General features: G+C 39.9%; 1 protein-coding gene across 1 annotated transcript in view; it reads left to right on the forward strand.

Annotated features, from left to right (window-relative positions):
- The window catches only part of PRDM2 (PR/SET domain 2), a 66,272-nt gene that overhangs the window by 23,181 nt on the left and 16,006 nt on the right, over positions 1–27,085 (forward strand). The window contains exons 6-8 of the mRNA XM_042051312.1: positions 126–252; positions 19,715–19,825; positions 20,682–25,047. Coding sequence (XP_041907246.1) covers positions 126–252; positions 19,715–19,825; positions 20,682–25,047 — 4,604 coding nt within the window. The remainder of the gene's footprint in view (positions 1–125; positions 253–19,714; positions 19,826–20,681; positions 25,048–27,085) is intronic.

Genomic DNA, 27,085 nt, shown 5'->3' on the forward strand with positions numbered 1-27,085 from the left:
GGCGCGCGGGGCGGCGCCCTCGAGGCTCGGCGGGGGCAGCGCCGTGGGCGCCGCCGCGGCCGCTCCCCGCCCCGCCAACAACGTGCGCGCTGATTGGCCGCGCGCCCTGTGTTGTGTCCCGGCAGCCAATCGCGGCGGGCGAGGAGCTGTTGGTGTGGTACAATGGCGAGGACGACCCGGCGATAGCGGCCGCGATCGAGGAGGAGCGAGCGAGCGCCCGCAGCCGCCGGCACTCTCCGAAGGCCCGCAGAGGTACGGACCGGACTGGCCCCACGGCCGCCCGCGCGCGGGGGAACCCGACCTGCGGCCGCCGTGACCTTCCGCAGCCCGGGAGAGGAGGGAGGGGAGGGCCCGGCCCGGCCGGCGGCGCCGCGGGCGGAACGTGGAAGTTTTAGCTGGAAAAGTTGGGAGAGGCGGCGGGAGCGGCGCGGGAAGGGGGAACGTCCCGCTCCGGCGGCGGGACACGCGGGGCCGCCGCAGCCGCAGCAATCCCGCGTGGGGCGGGGGCCGAGCCCGCGGCAGCCGCGATCCCTCCTTGGGAAATGGAGCGGAGTCCGGGGCCGCCGCGATCCCTTCTTAGGAAGCGGGAGCTGAGCTCGGGGCCGCCGCGATCCCGCTTTGGAGAAGGGGGAGCTGAGCCCGGGAGCGCCGGGATCCTTTGGGAAGGGAAGGCTGAGCCCGGGGTTGGGGGTACGTCAGTCGAGCCAGATGAAGAATTCCGGTCCTGTTATTCCCTGCGGTTTTTAATTTCTTGTTGTTTCTAGGCCGATTTGTTGGTTATGGAATTTCGCAGGCGGTGGGAATGGCTGCTCCTGGCTGACTTCGGCCGAGGAGGGAGGGTGGGACAGGAGTTTCGGGTGGTATAAACGCATTATTCCCTCTGTGAATATATATGTCAGACCAGACATCCATTATTTTTTCCGTGACTAATTCAGCAGCAGGGTTTTTCAGAGTGCGTGTGCCTCCACGCGTGGCCTTATATAACTGACATTTTGACTAACGTTTTAGGCCAAAATCACAATAAAGCCTTTAGTTACAGGGAGTAGATATAAAAGGGAAGTATTCACAGTTGTAGCACAGATGTATCAATTCCTGTTGCATGGGAATATGTACATTTTGTAATTCTCTGGAGGTTACAGATGAACTAAGATAATATTTTAAGAAGTATCATTACAATTTTTTTAAACTTTAAATGTAGGGCCTGATCTTACAGGTAGTGCAGCTGACTGTGGAACTCACATTGGAAACAAGGTCAGATATTGAGAACAGTTATTGTGTAAGTTTTTTATTTGAGATTGGGGAGGGGGGGCTGTAGTGCACCACAATTAGTTATTTTGAACAGTATTTCATAGGTTAAGCAAATAAAAACTGAAATTCCAGCACTGAGTTTTATTTTGTAGTGAAAAGCATATTTAGCACATATATGAGCAACACCTGGTAAATTGCAGGCTGTATTATTTTTTTTTCCTAAATCTGCATTATCTTAGCACCTGGAATTTGTGTGCCTATGTTTTACCTGAAAGGCTAGAAAAACAACCTGCAAGAATTTGATTATATGATAAATCAGAAAAGCCAGACAGAATAATTTCTAAGGTAATTTTTCATGGCATAGAAGTTTGATTTGCATTCATGATTTTATAGGTAAAAATATCAGTAAACTAATTTGGTTTCTGGGTTTTGGTTTTGTGCTGTTTTGTAGGTTTTATGTTTTAACTGTTATGGATTTTACAGATTTCAGAATTAGGAGCAGTAAATATTTTCTTCCTTTTTATAAGCACAAGCTCCTTACCAAGGCTCACAATTACTGAATAAAAAGCAACCCAGCAAAAACTCCAAGCACAATATTGAAGAAGTACTTCAGAATAACCAAGAATAATCTATTTATGGAATTATATTATTGTCTCATGAAGCAGAAAGACCAAATTCTTAGTATTTAGTTGATTTGAAATGTTAAAGTTTCAGCTCTAAAATGATAAGGCACTTCATTGGATATTTTGAAATTTTATAGTTCTGTTTTTCACAGGTTTCATTGGAGTTTTTTTTTTACACTACATTTACTCACAGGTATTTCAGTTTTTGTAGTAACATCTGCTAATATTTGCAATTCACAGCAATCTTCTTACAAGAAATATATGCTTTTTTTCCTGCAGATTTGGTAGCAGTAGCTGCAGTGAGGATTCCAGAATGGTTTCTACTCATATCCCTGCTTTTGTAGATTCAGTTGTATCCTTGGATATGGAAGCTTCTTAACCCTAGACTTGAGGGGTTTTGGGAAATAAAGGAAGTTATGATGAACATGATTGAAAAGTAATTAATGTAAAAATAAATAATTCTAATTATATGATACAAAGGGATGAGAGGAGAAAGATTTTTATGAGTTATCTTTATGTGTGTGAAAAATTGAGAGTTAGTATAAGGTAATATTTGAATTAAATAGCTATTTAAGAAACTTGCTAGAGGGTTGTGAAATTTGAATTAATGAGTGACCTAAACCGATCAATAAATTTTTTAAATTTTATTTTGGCCTATGTTGCATGCTGTTGTCTTACACATTGAGAAGAGAATATAACCAAGTAAGAATTGCCAAATTCTTACAACTGTGAATGAGTGTGTCCTTTAGGAACATGTTTTCCAGAAAAGTAAGCTGACAGTTTAATACCTTAGGAATGACTAGACAAGACGTTATTTGAGAGGTGTATTATGATTTAGTGATGCAGACCATGTAGTTATTAGATAAACTCATGATTATTCTGTATTCAGTAAAACAAATATCCTTTTGAATTTTTAATGCATCTTAGGTCTTACGCTTGAACAGTTAAGATATTTATCATTTGACAAATAACCTTGTTCCTGCCATTTATTTAAAGAACTCTTGACAGATGAGAAAAGGTGACCATTTCACAGGTATTAAAAATGGGCTGTTTTGCCCAATCAGTCGATCAAGGCTTTCATTGCTGTAACATGTTCATGTTGCAGGAGGAATCCTCTCTCTGAATGAATGACAGAATCCTGTCGTGCTGTAAGTCAGACTGATTTACCAGAAGAGGCAGGACAGACTGAAGTTGAAGTGTAGGTGAGCCAGGAGCTGACCAGGCCTGGGCAGACACAAAGTCCACACTGAACTGCTCGCCCTGACCTTGAGCTGCACTGTTTGCCAGTGATCCCTGACACAAGGTCCATAATCTCCTTTGGAGTGTATCTAGGATGGCACCTGGCACTTCCTCCAGGTCCCCATCTCCCTGCTGGATATTTTTGGTTTTGTATTCTGCATTCAAACTACTTCATATTCTGCAGGTGTTTGTGTTTGATGGCTCCTGCCTGGCTTGGCCATAGCTGTTCTTAGCTGGAATAAATCTTCTACATCTTCCTTCTGCCATGCACAGGAGCTCAGGAATCCTGGAGGAAAAGGCAGTTCTTGCTAATTTATTTTCATACATTGAAACACTGTGTGTTGTTCCTAAGGTGCATTTGAGATTTAGAAAGAAATTTAGTAGGATAAAATGGTATTGAGAGTGGTGGAAATGCAACCCCCTAAAAAGGAAAACCTGGTGAACTTGGGTACTGTCACAGATTTTTATGAGAGCCAAGCTGTTATCTCTGCCTTAACCACACAGTTCAGAGCCAGCAGCTGCCAGTGCATAACCAACAATAGCTGAAATTAATTTTTTTGTCGTTGCTTTTGCATTTTCTCAAATTTCTTTTTTTTTTTGTTAAACATTTATCATTGTTTCTCCCAGGTTGTAGTTAATGTGCTTCTGTTCTGCCTGTCAAGCTTGTAGGGAAATTTGCTCAATCAGATGCATTAGCACAAGATCTTTCAATAATTCTCCTTCTAAGGAAATAAAAAGAGAACAGCTTGGGTTCACTTTGCAAGTTGGGTTCATGTGTCCTTGAGAGAAGTAGTGTGGATTTTTTTTTTTGTCCCATCAGGGCGTTTCTTTCTTTGTGTATGACAGGAATAATTTGTAGCAGTGAGCAGTAACATTGACGGAGTGTTTAGTTCAAAAAGAACACATGAAGCCTCTGACTTCAGACTCTCAGTCTTTTTCAAAAAAAGTACCTTTTCAGAAGTTAAAGCATTTTTCTTTTTAAAGAAAGGATGGTCATTCAAAAGATGGTCATACCTAAAGATATCCAGTTTTTTAATCAGGCTGTAATCTGCTTTAAGGCTCCAAACTGTGATCAAACGAGGCTAAAATCTCTTTTCCGTTACGGATTTTGTGGCAGATCGAAAGTCTGGTTTTGAAGGAAGAAAGATACTGATGTTACCCAGAATGAAAACTTGCCCTGCTACGTGGTTGGGAGTAATATCTCTAAAATAGCCTTTTTTGGGGAGAGAAGAGGACAGTGTTTTCTTTTTCTCATGCTTGTTTCTGTCTCTGGAGGTGCTCTGGCCCTCACTGCGTTCCCCTTACATCAGCCAGGCCCGGGGCTCCTCGGCGGGTGCCTCCCTGGGAGTTGCTCTGGTGCCGTCAGGCTCTCAAGGGGGTGAAAAGTCTGTAATTTCATTCTTCTGAAAGCATATGCTGCATAATGCAGCTGGAGTGGGTTGTGAAACCACATGACCTCTCAGCCACAGTTGTGTCAACTCCTAAAATATTTCTCTATTGTAGTGCAGGCAAAGCACCTGCGTGAGGGTCACCTGTGTTGTGGACAGCCCCTGCTGATTGTTCAGTATGGTTTTAAAGTCTCAAACCATTGCTAATATTTTAAGGCTTTGTTACCTTAAATGGTTCTATTACTAATGTTGCTGCTTCCCTTAGTTCTTACCGGGTTTCAGGGAGAGTGTGAACTATAGGGATACTCGTAGTAATTAACACTGGCCCAGAGACGGTGTGAGGTGAGGGTGGGTGAATTATGGTTGGCTGTTAACAAATAATATTGTGCCTCGGTTTATATCAGGCTGAATGCAAACTGCAACTTCAGGCTTCTGTTTCCCACATGTAAATGAACTCTGTCATCCTAAAAGCTATACTGTTTTTTCTCTTGTCTGAAAGTGTGACTATTGCTGAAACAGTGTCAAATTGCTGCTGGGGAACAGGAAAATGTAGGGATGAAATATGCAGATTAAATTCTGTGATAGTGGAAATCCTTGCAGTTTTTCTTTTTTTGTTAATAATTTCTTAGGCATTCTCATGTAGTTCCAAATAATTAGTTGTACTTGAGAGTGCCATAAATATGCATCCTGTTTATAAAAGGTAGGCCTTGGATTGCCATCTGGATGTCATCCCAAATGGAAATCGTGGTCAAATGATGCCCTGATTGTCTGGTTCTTAAGTTACAGAAATTTATTAGGCTTGTACTTGAACTAAGTTTAAAAGTTTGTTCCTAAATAGAAGAGAGCTTGTGAGAAAAATGATTGTGTATGAGTTGGAAAGTAGCTTATAGAGGGATGTGCAAGTTGTACATTTGTAGCAAGGATATAATGAAATTATATTATTATCTAAGCTCTATTTCCAATAAATTTAATGAAAAACTCAGATAGGAGCTCAAGGCTTCAAAGTTTCCTAACCAATGACTGGGAAAAGATGAGGGAGGAAGGAAGAGGTCATCAAGATCATCTGGAACAAAGTCTTAAAATGGCATTTACTCTGATTTCCACAAATCACATTGATTTGCAAGAAGGTTTATGCAACTCCAGTTCAAAAGCGGCATTTGAGATGTCAAGGGACAGGATCTCTCATGGAAGCATCTGTCTGGGGAGTATCTCATACATTTGAGGTCTTCTAAGCAGTGCAAATTTTCTTTTAACCCCCATATAGGGGGGCCTTTGAATGGGAGACTTGTATTACTTTAAATTCCCATCTTCACCTCTCCAGCAGTGCCCCCTGTTCCTAGGACAGCTGCTCTGAGCTTTCCGAACAGCCGAGTGAAATTGGTATCACTCATTCCAGCCTTGCTCCTGCCTGTGGATTTAAGAATGGGAGAAAATAAGCCTTCATTTCAGGAATAAGAAAATAAATTAACTATTTAAGAAAACTTAAAAATTCAGCACTAAATTGCCTGTGTTGGCCCCTTAAACTGTGTTTCTAAGTATAAACTTTTGGAAGTACTACAAGCACCTTGCACACACTGTTACTTTATCTCTGTGGGGTTTTTGTGTTTGACTTAAAATAACAATCTGGCCTTCATGGTTGTTACAAGTTGTATTTCTAGCTGCTAACTTAGTTCTGCTTAAAGCGGATGTATGTAGTTATCTAACAGAATAAAAATTCTTGGGTCATTTGGTAACTCAGATTCTGAAGCGTTCTGTATTTTTTTCATACTTTCGTGTTTTTAACCGCACTTCCTTAGACTGCTTTTCTTAAGTTAAAAAAGTAAAATATATCTAAACCACAGTTGTGCCATTTCCCAGCAAATTTGCTAATGCTGTCTTCAATTACATAATCCACAGTGAGAAGTGAAATAAGGCACCAGGCAGCTTTCTATTATTAATCAATTTTTTTTTCAATCGATCTGGGTTGGCTTTGAAAAAAGGAGTGACCTGGAAGAAAAGCAGCTTGATATTCCACTGCTAATTTTTTTTAATTAATCCAGTGCATTTGGAAATTATTCTCCTTTTTTAGTAAATGTTGTTTTGGTTTTCCTGAAAAGAAGTTAAAAGTTACTAAGTTGCTATTGTAATACCATTTTCCTTGTAGAAATATTTTATTGTATTGGGATTTTCCAAAACTTTCTTAGACAGTTTTCTTCTAACTCAGAGAATTGTTTAAATGCTTCTGTGTAGAAGATGTGGAGAAAATTTGGTTATTGCTGTTTTAGGGAAGAGCTTTGAGATAGACAAGTACTTTTGGTTTTTATTCCTTCAAATATTTTGTGATTTAGAGTTGTCTTGTTGCTTACAGAATGTAAGAGAACAAACTCAATGAGCTACTGACTGCCTTACATCTCACTAAATCTGGGTGACTTTTGCTCACATGAATAATCCTTTCCTGAATTCCTTTGTGTTCCCTCATATTAAGTCAAGGCTTTACCAGCCACTGTTGCTCTTTCTGTGGTTTCCTGACCCTGCTGTACAATCTCCCACTTCAGTGTTTGTTTTCCAGTTGGAGACTCTGGGGTTTATGGTGGATGCAAGGTAAAGTCAGTTATTGACTTTCAGTGTATTCTTATTTTATTTGCCTCCTGCTTGAACCATCTTTTTATTTAGGGATGGCTCTAAGTTCTTATTTTAAGAACCTTCTGTACTTCTTAATCATTTCTGTTGCCTTTCTCTAGGTGTTTTTTTTTTATGCTTCATCTTTTCAAAACCAATCAGAATTATTATGAATAATACATCATTAACTGTACTAAACTTCAAAATTGCAATTTACCATAATTTTGCATTGACCATTTATTTTACTTGAATTGTTTACAGGGAATGTCTTACACCGAGGGCTTATCTGCAGATGCCCCGTGTAATTTATTATGCAGTGGTGAACAAGCACATTTAACGTAACTTCAGGAGTGTGCACACAAAGTTTTGATAGCTGGTTTTTTCATGGAAGACATGCAGACTCCATTTGAGTGTGTGGCTGAGAGCTCTTTTCTTTAATTGAGATCTGCTTTGTAAGGTAACTTGTGTTCGTTGAGTCTCTGAAGATTCTCATGTCACTGCATTACAAACCTGTGAAATAGCAAAGAAATTTATTTCTATTTTATTTATTAACTGTTTTGTATATTTTTCAAATGAACAAGAAGGAAAACCATTTATAAGACCAGAGTGTATTTATTCTTTTCAATCTGTCAAACTTTCCAATTTATTTTGTCATTCCTGCCAAGAGTCTTACACAGATTGACAGGAATGACTTTGTTCTGAAGAATTCTCACCGGCCTACACTTGCTGTGTTGAGTTCCTCAAGGAAATGTTACAGCAGACTGACTTTTTGCTTGGATTTATTATCAATTATTGAAACAAGACTTGGTGGTATTTCAGTATTTCTAGCTAAGAAATTAGACAATATCTGACTATTTTCCAGAAATATTTACTTGCCTTATATACACCTTTCCTCTGGAAAATCACAAAACTTACTTGGATCATCAGTGACTGAGAGTTTTTTAGGATGAAGCTTTCTGAGCACTTAGGAGCTTACCAGCTGTTAAGAGTTAATTCTGTTACACTTTGTTATCAGAGTTCTGTGAGAGCTTTTGATTGACTATGATTAATGCTGCAGAACTTCGGAGAGGCACTGTTATTAATGTGCTGATTGACATAAAGTTATTCTAGTGAGAGTATTGTAATAGCTGAAAATCCATCATCTTGATTATTATTGCTGCAAAATGCCATGGAAATGAGTAGTCAGCTATACATTATTCTAACTCATGTTGAGAGCCAGATGCCTCACTCGAGTCTCCTCAGATACAGATCTCGTTTTGTTTGGCAGTCCATCAGAAACAATTTGACTGTTGAATGGCAAAGGCCTGGTGTTTGTAAAAGTGACTCGATGCATAGAAATTTGGGGAAATTTTCTCAGGCATCACCATTATCCAGGGCTGATAACTTAATGCAAACTTCCATATGTTGCTGCCAGTAAAACTGCAGACTGTGGAGACAGTGAGCTGTGGTGTGAAGCAGCTCAGTGCAGTGATAGCTGACCTGTCTAGCAGGGGATTGGGATCAGGATGTTCAAACACCCACCTTTGCCATAGTTGGATCCTCAGCCAAGTCTTAGAGTTGTCTTGGGCTTTTCCCAAGGAGTAGGTCTTACCAAGTGGCAGTGAGTGGAGGAAAAAATGGACTTTCCTGCAAAGTGTTCCCTTTCAAGTTGCAGGTGAAGAGCAGCGAGTCTAGTGTTTCTGATCTTACAGACCCTTGTCAGGGATTGCAAAAGCAAAGTGGACTTTGTGCTGAAACTTAGCTCATAGCTCCCAAATCCTGAACTGTTTGGTGTCACCCTCCGCTCTTCCCACTCAGACACCAGAGCTGGTTTTATTTTCTGGTTCCTTACCTGCAAATTAACTTGTCCAAGTTATGTTACAGTGATGTTTTGTTTCTATAGTCTGTTTTAGTTGATGTTTTATACTATAAACAGATGTGTGCAAAAAACTTCTAGAACTTTAACCCATTTAGATCAAATCAGACTTTCATCTTGAATGTAGCAGTTAATGGAGCAGCAAAGTACATTTGTGCTCTCTGATTTGTTTTCACTGTTTGAAAAATGGAGGAAGCTGCTGTTCCCTGTAGTGACTTTATGAGCCCATGACCTTTCTTGGTGTCACAAATCAGACAGATAGCAGTTTGCTCTTGTCTGGTTTGGGGCGTACTTTAAATTTAGAACTTCCATTGTCAGTCTTGTTAACGTGAGCACCAACTGTTGCTGTTGTCCTGTAGCACAGTCCTTTTGAGAAATGGACTGATTGGGCAACTGGAGGATTACAGTTCCTTTGGAAATATAATTCAGTGTATCTCATGTTATCAGAGAAGGCTGGCAAGCATTTCTCTGAGAAAGTATCAGTGGGCTGTGGCTGAAATGAATGAAGCACTTTGTTTCACCAAGGAAGTGAAGCAAATCTTCCACAATTTCCCAGCAGATAAAAATTACTTGGTGACTATATTGTACATTAAAATGATGAGTTTTTCATAATAGTATTTATCCTCATTTATCTACTTCTGTGAAGGACCTGCAGTGATATTCTGCCATTTGACCTTGGACTTGTCACTCTGAAGCTGGAAGGAGATGAGTCTTTCCAAATTTAACAGATACAGAGCACCAGAGTTTTCATGCTGCAAATATGTTTTGACAGGAGCTGGTTATTAACAATTAATGTTCCTTGTTAGGTTGGAGACCCAGTTGAGAAGATGCTGTAATATTTTTAATGGGGACTGATGGAAAAACACTGCATACTTACTGTACTAGGTAGTTGATTGTATTGAGGAAATATAATAAGGTTAAAGGAAAGAAATTAGGAAATAGATGTGAAAGAGGGGGTGAAATACTTTGTAAAACACAGAGGGGTGATATTATTGGGAATACTTGTTGGAGAAAAATTTCTGAGAAGTGACATGTTGCAGATATGTTGAACAAAAGGATTCATTTGGGTAAAAATGAGTAACAGGACAATTTGAGTGACTGTAAGTGAAAATGTCGAGTGTGACCTTGTAGCAGTTCTGAGGGGTTTAATTTTATCCATGGGAGCTTTAACATGGTGGTAGCACTGTCCAGATCCTGCGTCTGTGAGAGGCTTTGCTCTTGTTTCCTCAGCAGTGGGGACTCCTGTTACAGTAATCCTAGGGCTCCTGTTAGACACAAAGGCAGCCCTGTTTCCTGGGAATTGTAGCCTTTGTACAGCTGTGTTCTCCAAGCAAAGCCATCGCCCCTGTCTGGGCAAACGTTTGGATCAATGGTTCGGGTTTGGTTTTCCATGCAGTGACAGCTTTTCACTAACTTTGTGGGAGTTTTGTCTGTCGTAGAGAGGCAAAATTGCTCTGGGTAGCAAGACACCACCTTGATCAGCTGTATGTGAAGGGCTTTTGGGTCTGCAGTGGACTCAAAAGTCCTTTTTTTCTATTTTTTTTTTTTTAAATGTCACTTACTGGTGTGACTGCTGCTGGGTTGGAACATACTGGGTTTGTCAAACAGCAGAATAAAATGGCAGGTAAAGACCTAAGTAGTTACTTTTAAAGGTAACTTAGCTAAAACCCCAGATATTTTTGATGTAATCCTCTCAAGTGTTCAGTGGTGCAAATAGGGCCATGACAAATATTTGTGTTATTTATTACAGATAAAGGCAGACTGATCTAGTAGTGATCATTTTAAACTTGCTGGTACAAGTAGTTGTGTGAGGTTTTTCATTTGCATTATCTTGTAAATGCTGCTGTCAAAATAGTTGGTATTTCTAATTATCCGAGAGTAACTTCATTTCACAAATATTTTGGGCCAAGCTCTAGTGACTGGAAGCAACATTTTCTGGGCTTAGATAGAAGCTGTGATTGGTTAAAGCAGAGATTTAAATTTAGACATTCTCTGTATTAAATACACAATTTGGGTGCTCTATTTTTAACTGAATTTTATATAAAAACTGGCTAAATAGAGAACAGCTATTTCTAGAAAGTGTGTGTGCCAGCTGACATTTCTTTTGCTGCTGCTTTTGTCTTAATACTTAGCAAAACAAAAGCTCATGGAATAGAAGTACAGAGAAGAATGTTCATCGTGTTTTCTGTCCTGGGCTGGCTGTGGGAGCTGTGGCAGCCATGGAGCAACTTGCTAGGAATTTGTAGTGGATGGAGGAGGCTGTGTGATTAGGGAGGATCGGAGGCAGGAATATGCCAGCAGCTGGAGTGATTGAGAAAGTCTGGAGCAAGTCTGGTCACATATTTGTGTCCCCTTTCTACTGTTTTAGAAATATTGGCATAAGGGCAGCAATAACATTTTCAAATCTTGCTAAGACAAAAGCTCTACATTTAATTATTTATACTTAATTGTTCCAACACAGCTCTTGTGTGGGTTAAAATTGCATGGAATTAAACCCTTGTTTGCCATGCCTTGTAATTGTTGGGTGACATTCTGTACTACTTAAGTCATTATGGGTGAATAAGTCTTGGAGGCTATAAACTTAAGACTTCCTGGGATATGCACTCAGGTTATTCAGAAGGCAGAATGTGTTGGGGATTAGAATGAGATGCTGCAAGGGTGGATGGCATACTGTGACAGACAGGTAATATAAACTGCTTTTGTCTCTTGTCTGGTAGAGAGTTATGGTACATAATTTAATTTACAAAACATAACTTATATGCAGAAGACTGGAGATAGCTCATAGTTCAGCTTGTAGGGATTGGTGTAATACCACACATTTAACACAGGCTTCCCACTCAGAATTTTTCATCATTTTTTAAAAATCTGTTTATCTGAATTTTGCGAATGGTGTCAAATTTTCTAGTCTCACAAACTCTATAGAATGGCAATACATTCCCTTCTGCTTCTTGCAGATTGTTGGGTCATTTCTTTCTCTTGGCATGGCACACCTGTGGTGCCACCCTAACATTTCTTGTACTGACTGTCATAATTCCAGAAGTTTATGGTGAGACACAGTAACGTGATCTTCAGTGCTGTCATTAAAGTGGAGACTTTGCCAAACATTTGCAGAAATTGGTGTTTTAAATAGCCCAGCTCAGAATTTTCGTATGCTTTCCATGGCAACAAGTTCATCTGTTATGCAAATGTCACGTTAACAGTCTCTGTCAGTTCATGGCTCTGTTTCTTTTCTGCAGAGTGTATTTAGTGCTTGGTACAAACAGTTTCATGCACATGCACAGCTTGGTGTTTGTGCCTCTGCCTTCAGGTGTCCTGAAACACCTTCCCAAGGCGAGACTTTACTGTGCCTTTTATATTGGGGTTGAAAAATGCAGTGATTGAAATGTGCTCCTTGTGAGTGAAGTGATGGTTGATGGGTAGCAATAGGCTTATGCAACAGGCAGTTCGGTATTAATAGAATTGCTGTGAAGTTTAGCTTCCTCTTTCTCCTGCTCCTACTGGGTAAGCTTGAAAGTGTCTTTTTATGGAAGAGGAGATGTAAGTTCTGCTGGAAAAAATTACAGATGAACCTTTGCTCACCGAGTTTGCCCATATTCTGTAGATAATTCACAAGATTTTTCTATTTTGTCTGTACTATATAGCTGTATGTATTCTGCCTCTCCAGCTTCAATATTATGTGATACATTAGGTCTGCGCAGATTGATGGTACAGAACCACGATCTTCTGCAGCTCTGAATTATTCTTGTGATTCTCAGGAGCTGGAGGTTAAAATTCTGTTGTGATGGTTTGTGTACACTGTGAAACAGCTCACGTCAATTTTAGTGTTTCATCTGCTTAACAACACCTGAAGTTATGCCTACACAAAGTAGCTGTATCTGATGACTTTATAATGGTGTTACAAGAAGTATACTCCACCAATTACTTACAATGATGACAGATTGAAGAAAACAGGGTAATAAAAGCATTTACATTTTGCCTTTTTCTGCAGGTTTTCATACCTACTTGACAGCATTGTTGAAATAGGCCTCTTAATGATACTGTGTGTGGAGCCATTCACATTTAATTGACATCCCTTTTAATGAGGTGTTTGTTTCAAAAATTGATCTGTGGCTTGAATTCCACTCTTAGACTTGCTGAAATATGATTTAAAATGTGCTGACTTTGTTTAGTTTTTTTGCTTTGTTTTTTTTTTTTTTTTTTTTTTAATAGTGTTCTGTTTTAGAGAGATCGAGTACTGAAAATGGAGAATTCTGTTTGTGTTGTCATACTTAGTCTGTACCTTTGAATCAGCAAGATGGAAGCCTTCCTACCTGGGCAGGAGTTTTGTGTTAAAGAGGTTTTCATGTGTATGTGCCCACCAGTGCTGGGGATGATCTGTAGCCAAAGTGGGCAATGCTCCTAGTACAGCTTATCTATCTTACACTGACAAAGAAATAAAAATTAAAAGCTTTTTCTGGCTTGTGGGGAAAAAACCCCCAATTATCACTAAAGGTGTTCTGTGGCATGGCAGCATTGGAATTTCTGAGCTGCGGGCTCTTGGGAAGCCTCTGTTTGGCTTTGTAGCCTGTTTTGTTGCCAGTACAAGGCTGTTTTTCTCCAGAGCCCTTGGTAGGCAGCAGTTTCATGTGTTGCTTCATTTTAAGTTGGGAGCTTTAGGGTTCCAAAGCCATTCCCTCCCCAGGTAATGAATGTGTCTGTTCAGAGGTACTTGGAGTTCCTCAGCTAAGCCTGCTGGAATCCTTTCAAAGCAGTACTTAAACGCAAGTACTTAAAAGGAACTTTGATATAATGTTGTATTAACAGTAATACTGTGGAAGAAATATTGGAAGTCAATGTTATAACATTTAAGCAATGTTTGTTTAAATTAAGGCATAATTGTTGAGGCTTTTCTTTCAAAAGGTTGTAATATTTTTATTCCTAGCCTAATACTAGGTTTTTTACTATTTTTATTCTTGCTTCCTTTTTCCCCAGTAATTTGCAGTGTGACATTTTGAACCCCAGCTATCCTAGATCACTTAAAACTTTGGACAGCAATTTAAAAAAGGTTTAATTAGCACAGTCTGTGAGTTGGTGGATGCTGTGAGTGAGACACTGAGCCAGGTTCTGGAGCTTGGTAAGGCTGCGGTGCTGGACAGGCAGCAGCAACCCTGTGCTCTCTCCTGAAATGTGGCTCTTGGCTTAGATATTCGAATAAAATATTTGCATAACTTTGTGGGTTTGAGGTCTTGTTTTTGGCAAATTTCTGTAATCCCCCTGATTATATGAATAATCCTCATATACATTTATTATTTTATATATATATATATATATATATATCAGGTGTGTTGTGCCTACCAGCTTTCCCTAAATGCTGGGTGTTCTTGGCTGTCTCAGTGGCTCAGAGCAGCCCTTAACACACAGCTATGTTGCCCTTTATTTAGCCAGGTGGTTTTTGATTTTGCTTTGCTGTGTGAGCAGGTGCTGGTAGAGAATAATGAAAGGTTTTATAAATAATGGAAGAACTAAAAAAAACCCAAACAAAAAGCATAATGAAGACACTTAAAAGCAAACAGAGGAACATATTAAAAGAACAGCCGTACTATTCTTATCTTAATAATGAGCATTTTGAATTAAATGTAATTTTTGGTGCCTTGTTACCTTACTGTTTAATCAATTCAACTTATTAAATATGTAAGGTCTTTAACACCCTTGTGCTGTGCCATTCACAGCTGGACAAGAGTCTAAGAAGTCACTGCAACATGTTTCTGCATTTTGTCGTGCTCCTCCAGCCAACACAACTTGGATTTAATTTTTTGAAGTAATTTATGCTGTTCTTTTTGATGTAGCATTCTGTGTGTGAAAAAGGCATTCATGTGTTCTGGTCTGTCTGCAGAACAAACAACTAGTCAGATTTTTACTGATGCCTGAAGGCTTAAGGAATTTATTTTGAAAAACATGACATCAACCAGCATTCTGGATACAGGAGCAGATGAATTCTGGTACACAGCAAGCTGTTTCTCAAATTAAAATTCAAGTTGTATCAGTGTGTTAGAACTCATTAATCAAAAGAACGTGGAAATGATTGTGCAGTTGTTTTCGGCTGAATTTTCCAAAAGAATGTTTTAGCTTGAATATTCACTTAATCTTTATTTCATTCTTTCCAATGCCAAAGTACTGATTTTTTTTTTTTTCAACAGGAGAAAATAATTAAAAGTTTTTTATAGAATAGTAGCAGCTATTGCATGGGATTGATGCAGACTTTATTCTGAACCAGTTCCAAAGGGATTTAATTAGTGAGTTTATATTATTACACTGTGATTCACAGATGAAACTGTGGCATTGTCAGTGTAACGTGCCGGTTTGTCTTTCCCCTTCAGCCACAGCCTTGCCAGGTGCTGCCCTTGTCTGTGCCCTAAGAATACTTTTCAGGGGGTCTCTGAGGGAGCTTCTCCACTGTTTTCCAGCAGACTTGAGGTTTGGGCAGATTTCTGTGGTACTTTTCAGCAGAAGCACTCATGGATTCTGGTCTGGGTGTGTTACTGGGCTGTTACAGGCTACAGATCTCAAAGAAGTAACAATAATTTCAGCTCATATCAATTATTCTTTTCCCTTATTAACCCAAGATTTTTGGAGGCAAATGTCCACATTGTGTATTTCTGTAAAAGATTGAAGCAATGTTTGAGCTTAGGTGTGAGTGTCCTTCTTGCTTTATGATCTTAACTGTGAACATGTTTTGTGCTGCAGTTAAAGGTTATTAAAGACAATGGCATCTTGTACAGTTGAGCAATATTTAATTATGGTGTTCTGCTTCAAGTGTGTGGAAAGACTGTGTTAAACATCTTCCTTCCCAGCTTCTGAGTATGCTTATCCCATCCCACCAAAAATAACTCAGTGGTTTAATAGTCCCATTAGTAGTTTGGTTAACAACAAAAGCCTGAGCACAGCTAACTGTAGGTTCTTCAGCGGTGTCTTGATTTTATCGATAAAATGAAGTATGGGCAAATAAAGATTACTTCTCTCATACGCTGTTACTCCGTTGTCATCTGAACTCCTCCAAAATTAGTGGGAGTACTAATGCTCTGGACATTGGCAGTAGCATGAGCTTTCCTGTGCCTGTTGCAGTGTTATAAAGGGATTGTGAAGGTGCAAAGGCCGAGCTGTCTTACAGCAGAAGTGGAGAGGAGAGAAAAAGGAACCCTATTGAAAGTTGCAAGACAAATTGCAAATCGGTGAATTCCTCTTTTGATCTTCATCACTACAGACAAGTTCCTACTTTCTATCTGTTCATTTCATTCATTTTCCTTTGCATCTTTCTTCTACAATTCTTCTAAAGCACATACACATATATTAAGTTCTGCCCTTCATTTATTCTTTTGTCATTGTTTCCATTTCACTTTCCCTGTGTTTCATTCCTGTATCTTTCTTGTTTAGACCAAGTGGAGGATCCAGCTGGCCGTAGCAGCCATGTAGGACCCTTCAGGAACCTGATGGTAAGTGCACGTGTGTACTTATACTCAGGCTTCCACCAGGTTCTGTGTTCAGAGGCATTTCCCCCCTCCTGCAGACTTCTGTTCCTTCCTGACCTCTGAAACAGTAAGAAAATTAAGGGACAGACCTTGGTCTACTCATTGATACCCTTTATATCAGAATAGTAGGTTGTACTTTTATTGGATATCTGCAGGAAGAAAATTATGGAAATCTTTCAGGTTTATATGGATTTTAAAAGCACTTTGAGAATTCATGGGCGAAAATCTATCAACATCTGTTAAATGTCTTCAAAAGTTCCTGAACTCCAAATATATGAAAGCTGGGAGAGCATATCATTGAAGTATCACTTGTTACTCTGTTCTTAAATTCTCTTCCTGGGCACATGCTGTTGAACATAAAATAAATGGTCAGGGCCATGAAACTGTGCATCTGGGACAGTCATTGTCATGTTTGAGTATAGTGAATTCTTTGAACCTTGTCAAAGAAAGCTGCCACCTAGAAGATGAACAAACTAAAGCTGGTAAAGGAGAACATCAGCAATGGTTTGGTGTCTCTCACTGATACGTGTCAGAAATTGATCTGACACATCTGAAATGCTGTCCGTGCCCAAGACGTTTTGTTCACTGTTCAGAGAAAGGGCAAGTCAGGTGGTGGGTGAAACCTCTCTTCAAATGCATTGATGCTTGAAGGCCAAGAACTTGAAACATCTCCAGCTGTATTTCAGAGCAGATTACATCATGAGCAAGTTGCATCTCTTTTTAGGACTGGCAGGAGAATTTGCAAATGATCTGCTTTCTATCAGTAGCATAAGGTATGTGACATAAGTACCTCGATTTTGTGTGAAAATCCTGCTATTGTAGTGATTTCTCAGATTATAATTGGATTTGAGGTACTATTAAGTTTTATATTCTCTAACTGGATGACTGAAACACTTCTGCATGCTTTAGCACTTGGGATTTGTGTTGGTGCCTTTTCATACTTTACCTCACCCTTGAAGAGTACAGTATATTGCCAATATTGTTAGAAAAAAGAATTAACTGGGTCTTGGTTTGAAGACTTTGACAGTAACCTGTTTTTAGGATGAAATTCAGGGCTGCTGTAGAACTAGATGCAAAATTGCCCCATGACTTCATCTGCAATACATCAGACACTGCACTGTGGGGGGAAAAAGTGTCCCTGACCATGGCCAGGTTTGGCAGGTGAGAGGGGCCTGTGCACCAACCTTTTCATTCTTGTTTCCAGTCTCATCTGTAGGGAGAGATGAAGCAAGAATTTTGTTGGTTTTAGGTCAAGATACTGATACTGGTCTTCAGGTGATAAGTGGTCTGCAAAAAGGTTTAGAGCTCTTAGGGTTCTAGGAATTAGGTATCATTTGTTATGTCACTCATAAGGTGTATTGTGATGCATGTTTGATTCCTAGGAATGTGTTGGAATCTTGCATTTCCCCCTTTTCCCTAGAAATGGAACTGTTGGATTGTGTTACTGTACATTCCCAGAGCAATTTCAAGTGACTTGGGAGATACTTCTGGAAACTTCTTTGATATCTGTCCTTCATACTCAGATCTTGGTAGTGTTAGTTGTAATTATGAACATTCGAGGTGCTGATAATAAAAAAAAAATTGTGTTCCAATTGGACATTCAGTAGCCTGTCAGGTAAAGAAAGATGTGCTTAAACTTCCTTATGCCTATGTGAACACCCAAATATGTGCTAAATCTTCTGACAGTTGCAGGTGTTAAAATCAAAATTGAATATTGCATTGTTCAAACAATCCAGTATCGGTTTTTTATGGCAGGTTAGACATGGGGATCATTACAATAATTGAGGATGTTTAGAGAGAATTGCTAGTTTGCTTTGGGAAGGATGTGTGTGTCTTTTCCAAAGGTGACAAAAATTCAGTATGAGTGACTATTGTCAGGTTATAAGACTAAAATCTGTTAAATTGGATAAGAAATTTAAAAAGGTTTATTACATACATAAAACTGAAATACACTGGAATTTGGAGATGGCCTATGAAATCTGAGCTCCTTGAGAAGAAATAGAGATAATTGTTTAGATAGAATGTTCAAATCAAAACAAATGTTTCCTTTTGAAGCTGAGCTGTCTGAGCTGTTCTCTTGGGGGGGGTGTGTACTTGGAACTTTGCAGTTTGAACAGAGGAACATTTTTCTTTAAAGGCGTTTCAGTTTCTTGGCTCAGGATGTGAAAAATATTTTTGAGGTGTAAAAAGGAGGAATTTGTTGTCAGGATTGTGGCATGGAAGAATATGCTTCCAACTAGGAAATGAATTTAGGGCTGTGATGGACATTTCTGATCAGAGGGAAGGGGCAGTTTGTCATAAAGTAGCATTTTGTGTGTTAGAGGGGGCAAAGGAGGAATTTGGATTTCTGCTTCTGGACAGTTCTTCCCAAGAGTTGTGTGTAGAACTGTGGAGCTTCAGTGGTGTTTTCTGTATCCTGTGTGGAGAGTACAGTCTGTGCACTGAAGTGAATCGGAAAACCGTAAACTTTCATTTGTTATTACACACCCCTTTATCGTAATTTCTGTATGTTGTAGGCCTGAATCTGTAAGATTAATGGCAAAAATTAGCAGTACTTTGTAGTGCAGTGGAAAATGAAGTTTTCAGTGTATTTACATCTTGCAGTACTGGTCAGCTCTTTGCACATAATGCCCTTTTGTGTTCATCATCCTCTGCAACTAATACATGCTGCTTAATTTTGGTAACAGAAAGTGATAACGTGAAGGTTTTGTGTCAAGACACAATGAAATACCTTCATCATTTGCTGTTACCCAGTTCCATCTCATTTTGCCGTGTTGGTCAAGTGCATGCTGCTTTCAGTCTTCTCATGATGTTATTACTTCATTGCTTTTATCATAACTCTCCTCAATATTCAGAATGTTTATAAAACTAGAATAAACCTTTATGGGTTTCTACTTCATAAAGTCTTCCAATTAACATTAAGGATCAATAGTATATTAAGAGATTTCTTATTTTCCATATACTTCTGTGAGATACAGGAATTTAGTGGCCATATTAAGGCATTGGGTAACTGCATGATGTGGGCTGCTTAACCCTGGACAGGTAGTTTGTTCTTGCTTTGAAAGTGAGGAAAATATATCAGCGTCTGAGGTTTTTTTACCTGAATGCTGTCTGTTCTCCTAATCAGTCATTTGTATTCCTCAGGAAAGCAGGGTCTCTACAGGAGTGTGTTATATTCCAAAGCTGAGGGTTTAATTCTGCCACTCATATATGACAAAAGTTGTTGAGCAGGAATAATAAGTGCTCTTTTCTTCCCAGGAAAGAAGAAGACTCAGGAAGGTAAAAACAAGGGAAAGAAGGCAGCAGATACAAAACAGAAAAAGACTGATTTGGATTCTACTTCTGCAGATATGAGGGATTCTAAAGAGGGTGAGTTCTCAAGTGTCTTATTTTTTCCTTCTATCTATCTTTTTGAATCAAAGGATGCTTGTCATGTTTAGTGCATTAGCAGGTTATCTTGCTGTAGCAAAGTGAACATGTTTTATTGTTTATCCCAATTGTTTTACTAGTTAGAAACTTGGCTATTAGAAGCATGTCACTGAATGTATGACTCTGACCACAGGAAAAATGAATGTGCTGCAAAATTTAGACATAAACCCAGACTCCTTAGAACAGAAGCAAAGTCCTTATTCTAAAATAGTGTGTAGCTACATGGTCATTGTTTATTGCTAATTAACAGAGTCAGTACCAAGGGGGAAAAAATGCAGTATTAATTCTTTTGACCCATAACTCTTCCATTCCTTCCTTCTGTTGTTCCTTCTGCTTGCACAACACATGTACTGCTGTTCAGGTGTCTTATGGCCCAGCTAAGGAATGGAGAAGGAGTTTTTGCTCCGTAATGTACCCACTTAAACAACAGTGGGGATTGGCAGCAAAGGTGTTTGCCTAGAATCATCACAGAACATTTTGGGTTGGAAGGGACCTTAAAGCTTATCTTGTTCCAACCCCCTGCCATGGGCAGGGACACCTTTCACTAGACAAGGTTGCTCAGAGCCCCATCCAACCTGGCCTTATTTGCTTCAGCAATGGATATACCTAACAACAGATAGGTAGGACTTGCATGCAGAGGTGAAAACATCCATGCACACCAGTAAATGAGGAGTGGTAGTATTGTGTTGGGTCAGGAACATTGGATATGTTGTGCTAGGGGAGAAAGGTGTAGCATATCCTGGAGTGTTTGGCAAAAATATCTCATGCTTTTCTTTATTACACCCTTGTGTTTCAGGTCATAAAGAGGAAGATGAAACACCTTCTGTTTCTGCTGTGCTGTCTCTGGAACAAACAGCTGTGATTCAGGAAATGGTAAATCAAGATGCACTTCCAAAACTGATGATCCCCAGTCCGACCAGTGAACTACAAGTGGTAACTGAAGACAAACAAGGAGAGTCAATAAACTGTGCATCAGATGATTTGGATGATGACGAAGAGGAGGATCTAGAAGAGGAAGACGAAGAGGAGATAGAAGATACCAATATGCCTAAAGAAAATGCTGAAATGCCTTTGATATGTGAAGAAAAGTTGGACTCTATGGAAGAACAAAAGAGTACGTCAGAGGAATCTCCAGAAAGCTCTCCAAAGAAAAAACTTGTGGTGAAAATTCCAAAAGCACAGGGGGAATCCAATGGTGATGTTCAGGAAACATTCATGTTTCCCTGCCAGCATTGCGAGAGGAAGTTTACAACAAAGCAAGGACTTGAGCGCCACATGCACATCCATATATCCACTCTGAGCCACGCGTTCAAGTGTCGCTACTGCGGGAAAGCCTTTGGCACTCAAATCAACAGGCGGAGGCACGAGCGACGCCACGAGGCTGGGCCAAAAAGGAAACCATTCCTGACACTGACATCATCACAACACTTGGATAATGTTGCTGATAACCAAGTAATTGTGGATGATGGTCTTAAAGATGACCTGAATGTTTCCAGTCTTGCTCAAGACTCTGTTGTCTTGGATTCTGAGAAAGTCTCCCAGGAAATGTCAAACTCTGCGTTTGCTGAGGAAAATAAGGAGCCCAAAGAGTTGCATCCATGCAAATACTGCAAGAAGGTTTTTGGTACTCACACCAACATGCGGAGGCATCAGCGTAGGGTTCATGAGCGTCATCTTATTCCCAAAGGTGTCAGAAGAAAAGGGTTCTTTACCGAAGAGCCACCGCTCCCGACAGAGCCAGCCCCAGCAGTCCAGAGTGTGTACATTGCGAGCACAGAAATAGAAGAGGAAGGTGAAGGAGATGATGTCTATCTAATGGATATTTCCAGCAATATCTCTGAAAATTTAAATTACTACATTGATGGTAAAATTCAATCTAACAGCAGCACTAGCAATTGTGACGTGATTCAGATGGAGTCCAACTCTGCAGACTTGTATGGATTGAATTGTATAATCAGTCCGGTCACAGTGGAAATTTCCTCAAATTTAAAGGTTACACAAACACATGTGAATGAACCTCCTAAGGAACCCTCTAGCAGTGGGAGCAGTGAATCCAAAAAGAGAAGAACTGCCAGCCCTCCTCTTGTACCAAAAATAAAAACGGAAATAGACCCAGAACCTGTAACTCCTACTAGTTCTTTAAATCTTCCTCTTAGCATTTCAACAGAAAGCTTACCTTTTCATAAAGAAAAAGGGGTTTATTTGTCGTCAAAATTAAAGCAGCTTCTTCAGACACAGGACAATAAGAAGATGACTCCATCAAGTGAAATCCCTAAACTAGGACCTGTTACATCATCACCTATTTTGCCTCCAGCATCCAGCAGATTTAAAAGAAGGACCAGCTCTCCTCCCAGTTCTCCACAGCACAGTCCAGTGCTTCGAGACTTTGTCAAATCAGGTGAGGGAAAAACTGTGTGGAATGATACTATTCGAAGTTCCAAAATGCCAAAGTTAGAAAGCCACAGCAACTCACCAGCTTGGAGCTTGACTGGAAGGGAGGACAAAGAGACTTTGAGCCCTCTTTGCTTTGAAGAATATAAAATATCAAAAGACTGGACAGCAGCTCCGACTTTTGGCAATGTGTGCAACCAGCAGCCGCTGGATTTATCCAGTGGTGTGAAACAAAGGTCTGACGTCAAAAGCAAGACTCAGGTTCCCTGGGAATCCGTTTTAGATTTAAGTGTGCATAAGAAGCCTTGCAGTGATGCTGAAATTAGGGAATACAAAGAAAATTCCACGCAGCCAACGTGTAGTGGTGTTAAAAAGAAGAAACCCACCACTTGCATGTTGCAGAAGGTTCTGCTGAATGAGTACAACGGGACGGATGCAGCCCCAGACAGCACGCTAGGCGTGGACAGCGCTGCCAGCCCCAGCAAAGCCCTGGAGCCTCAGGCAGAGCCTGACACGGAGCCTGCTCTCTCGGCATCATCTTCCACTGACACTCAGCCCCTCAGCTCCTCTGCTTCCCCTGTGCCACAGGCATCTGCTGGACCTGCCGTGTGCCAGCTGCCTCCACTGTTAACGCCCACCAACCCCCCCTCCCCACCGCCCTGCCCACCTGTGTTAACAGTGGCCACGTCACCGCCCCCCCTGCTCCCAACGATGCCCTTACCGATTCCAGATGTGTCTGCCAGTGCCACTAACACTTCCTCTTGTCCCTCACCACTCTCCAACACTACTACCCAGTCCCCACTACCAGTTCTTTCACCTACGGTTTCTCCTTCTCCGTCCCCTGTCCCTTCTGTTGAACCTCTTATTTCTGCTGCTTCACCTGGCCCCCCTACACTGTCTTCCTCGTCTTCATCCTCCTCTTCCTCATCTTTCTCGTCCTCTTCCTCCTCATCATCTCCATCTCCACCTCCTCTTTCTGTAGTTTCTTCTGTTGTTTCCTCTGCTGATAACCTTGAAAGTTCTCTCCCAATAATAAAACAGGAAGAAGCTGAGAGTGAGCAGCAAAAAGCAAGAGAAGATCCTCCTACATCAAGTGAATCAGGAGTAGTGCAGGAAACATTCAACAAGAGCTTTGTGTGCAATGTCTGCGAATCACCTTTTCTTTCCATTAAAGACCTAACGAAGCATTTATCCATTCATGCTGAAGAATGGCCCTTCAAATGTGAATTCTGTGTACAGCTTTTTAGGGATAAAACAGACTTGTCAGAGCATCGCTTTCTGCTTCATGGAGTAGGGAATATCTTTGTTTGTTCAGTGTGTAAAAAGGAATTTGCTTTTTTGTGCAATTTGCAACAGCATCAGCGTGATCTCCATCCAGACAAAGAGTGCACACATCATGAGTTTGAAAGTGGGACTTTGAGACCCCAGAATTTTACTGACCCCAGTAAGGCGAACATGGAACACATGCAGAGCCTGCCAGAAGATTCTTCAGAACCTTCAAAAGAGGAGGAAGATGAAGATCTAAATGATTCTTCTGAAGAGCTTTATACTACTATAAAAATAATGGCTTCTGGAGTGAAATCTAAAGATCCAGATGTTCGTATGGGCCTCAATCAACACTACCCAAGCTTTAAACCACCTCCGTTCCAGTATCACCATCGAAATCCTATGGGTATTGGGGTTACTGCAACAAACTTCACAACCCACAATATCCCACAGACTTTTACTACTGCCATTCGATGCACAAAATGTGGAAAAAGTGTTGATAACATGCCTGAGTTACACAAACACATACTGGCCTGTGCATCTGCCAGTGATAAAAAGAGATACACACCTAAAAAAAATCCAGTACCCCTCAAACAGACAGTGCAGCCTAAGAATGGCATGGTGGTTATCGCTGGGCCTGGGAAGAACGCCTTCAGACGAATGGGTCAGCCTAAAAGACTCAATTTCAATGTTGAGATTAGCAAAATGTCCTCCAATAAACTAAAAATAAGTGCATTGAAAAAGAAAAACCAGCTTGTCCAGAAAGCTATCCTGCAAAAAAAGAAGTCTGCCCAGCAGAAGGCAGAACTGAAAAATAACCCATCCGAGACAGACTCTCACATCTGCCCCTACTGTAACAGAGAGTTCACTTACATTGGGAGTTTGAACAAACATGCATCGTACAGCTGCCCCAAAAAACCCATGTCTCCCTCCTCTAGAAAGAATTCTTCCAAAAAAAGTGCAGCTTCTTCACCTGCAAACAGTGACAAAGGCAGCAACCAGCGCAGGCGAACAGCAGATGCAGAAATCAAAATGCAGAGCACTCAGCCTCACCTGGGCAAGACGAGAGCACGAACCTCAGGACCTGCACAGCTCCAGCTCCCTTCTGCCTCCTTCAAGTCCAAACAAAATGTTAAATTTGTACCTTCCATGCGATCTAAAAAGCCAAATTCCTCTTCATCGTTGAGGAACTCTAGTCCTGTAAGAGTGTCTAAAATGTCCCATGTTGATGGGAAAAAAACTAAGGTGGTTTCTAAGAACAATTCCTCTGGAATCTCCAGCAAAGTGTCCCGGAAGCTGCACGTCAGAATACAAAGGAATAATAAAGCTGTTTTGCCAAGTAAATCTGCTGTGGCAAGTAAGAAAAAGGCAGACAGGTTCAGTGTAAAATCTAGAGAGAGGATTGGAGGACCGATCACACGGAGCCTGCAGCAGGCAGCAAATGCAGAGGCAGCAGAAAACAAAAGAGATGAAAGCAGTACAAAGCAAGAACTAAAAGATTTCAGGTAAGCATTTCATTTGAAGTTGAAACAACCCAGGAACACGTTGCTTGCTGTTTTGCCAATTTTCTTGGTCTTTTTTTTCCTTTTTTTTTCTTTTTTTGAGTTTTTCATGCTTAAATAAAAAAAAAAAAGTTGCATTTCTTAAAACGTGGATGAGCAGCTCACTGATGCTGAGGTATGATGTACATACTTGATGCATTTTGTCATGTCATGAAATAATACACGGTTTGTATAGAGAATGTCTTTAATTATAAACTGAATTGAAAACTCTGGAAAAAAAAAATGTCAATACCTGAGTGCAAATAAACTTAATGTCATTAAACTCAATGTTATTGGAGACACTGACCTTGTTTTTGGTATCTGACATCTAAGGTAGCCCAGAATCATTCTAGATTTATTTATGGCGGTTCACTTAAGTTAAAAAACATGACTGCATTCTTTACTCACTAAAATAACTTGCTTTGGTTTGTAATAAAAAGCATTCTCTGCATATATATATATATATATATATACCTAAAAGAAACAAACCATGACCAAATACTTCAAAAATGTATGTGCATACGGACTGAGATCATTAAATACTTAATATAAGGGAAATAGACATGTAAGAAAAGTTACATGAACATGTAAATTTGTTAGAAGTATCATGCTTTTATGTTTCACTATAAAATTTTATAATTAAAGTTCTATTTCTTTTTGAGAAGAAGCATTTTAATCACAAGAAAGGGTAATACTTCAATAAATAAATAAAATCTTAATCTACGTGCCTGAGTCCCGACTTACGTCTTCATGTAGTCTCTCCAATCAATAGTCTATTTTGCACAGTGTTTATAAGCTCTGTTACCTTGCTCCTGCCCTGTTTTTATTGGAAACAGGTGTCTGATTTGCTGAGAAACTTTTACAAAACTCACTGATAATTAAGAGTTCTTTTGGGATTGGTAATTGCAGTGCCTGGCTGTGATTAACACCAGATTTAGGGCCAAGGGTAGGTTTTTTTAATCAAAGTCTTTGCTAGAGGAGGAGGGGGAGGAACTGGCAGCCTCCATCAGAACAAGTAGAGCGGGATCTGTTCAGTGTCAAAATCCAAACTGTTCACAGTTTGTGTGTCTTACAGTAAAGATCTCCAAGGTGGAAATAGTGAGGAAATACTTTGTAAAGTAAAGGTTCAATATAGCAGAATTATTCCCAAGTGCTAGAGGGGAATTTGACTTAAAATAGTTCATACCCAAATTAGGATGTGTTGAAGGAGAAAAATGTTATTGGAATTTGGAGACTAATGGTGTAAAAATGCCTTTTAGGAATAAGAAATGTCTACCAGGCCTCTTCCCTTAGGACATAAACATCTTCATGTTAATTCTCATCAGCTGCTCTCTTAGTTATGTGTGAAACTGTATTTAAATGGTGCCAGAACAGATCAGTAGAATAAGAAGCCAAAACACCACATCTTTCCATTTAAATGAATCATTTGACCTTACGCAAATTAAGCAAGTACTTGGAAATGGGTGCATATGGGAATTGTTCAGTAGTATTTGGGGAAAGAACAATTGACCTGGGGTAAGGTTTCCTTGGCTGGCTCAAATACTGTTGGTTTCCTTAGGCTGCTTGGAGTCTTTATCCGTTTAACGAATGGTTACACTAGGAAATTATTTTTGTTTCTGAAGTAACTTTCATAAATCTAGATTGTCTAGTCAACTTCTTTTTATATCAGTTATATAGTGTGAAGAATTTTTTTGCTTTCATACACTAATATCAGCATAGTTTAACTTTGATTCTACTCTATGTAGGCACTGTTGGGTTTTGATTTTTTTTCCAGGAAATCTTAATATTTTTTCAAGACTTGCTTTATGTATATTTGTCTACCAACTTGTTTTTCACCTTTCAGTTTTTTTGTGTAAACATACTCATTCACAGATTGTTTTGTCATTTATCTTCAGTTTTTGTCTGTTTTGGTTTTTTTTTTAAATTTCTATTTTCTAGGAATCTCCTGTAACAAAGCAAAAAAAAAAATCCCTTAATGCCATGGTAGAGCTGTTGCATGCTC

The sequence above is a fragment of the Corvus kubaryi genome, unplaced genomic scaffold (genome assembly GCF_017639235.1).
Source record: "Corvus kubaryi isolate FWS band 111438036 unplaced genomic scaffold, C.kubaryi_AGA036_p1.0 75, whole genome shotgun sequence".
In the NCBI taxonomy this organism is placed as follows: Eukaryota; Metazoa; Chordata; class Aves; order Passeriformes; family Corvidae; genus Corvus; species Corvus kubaryi.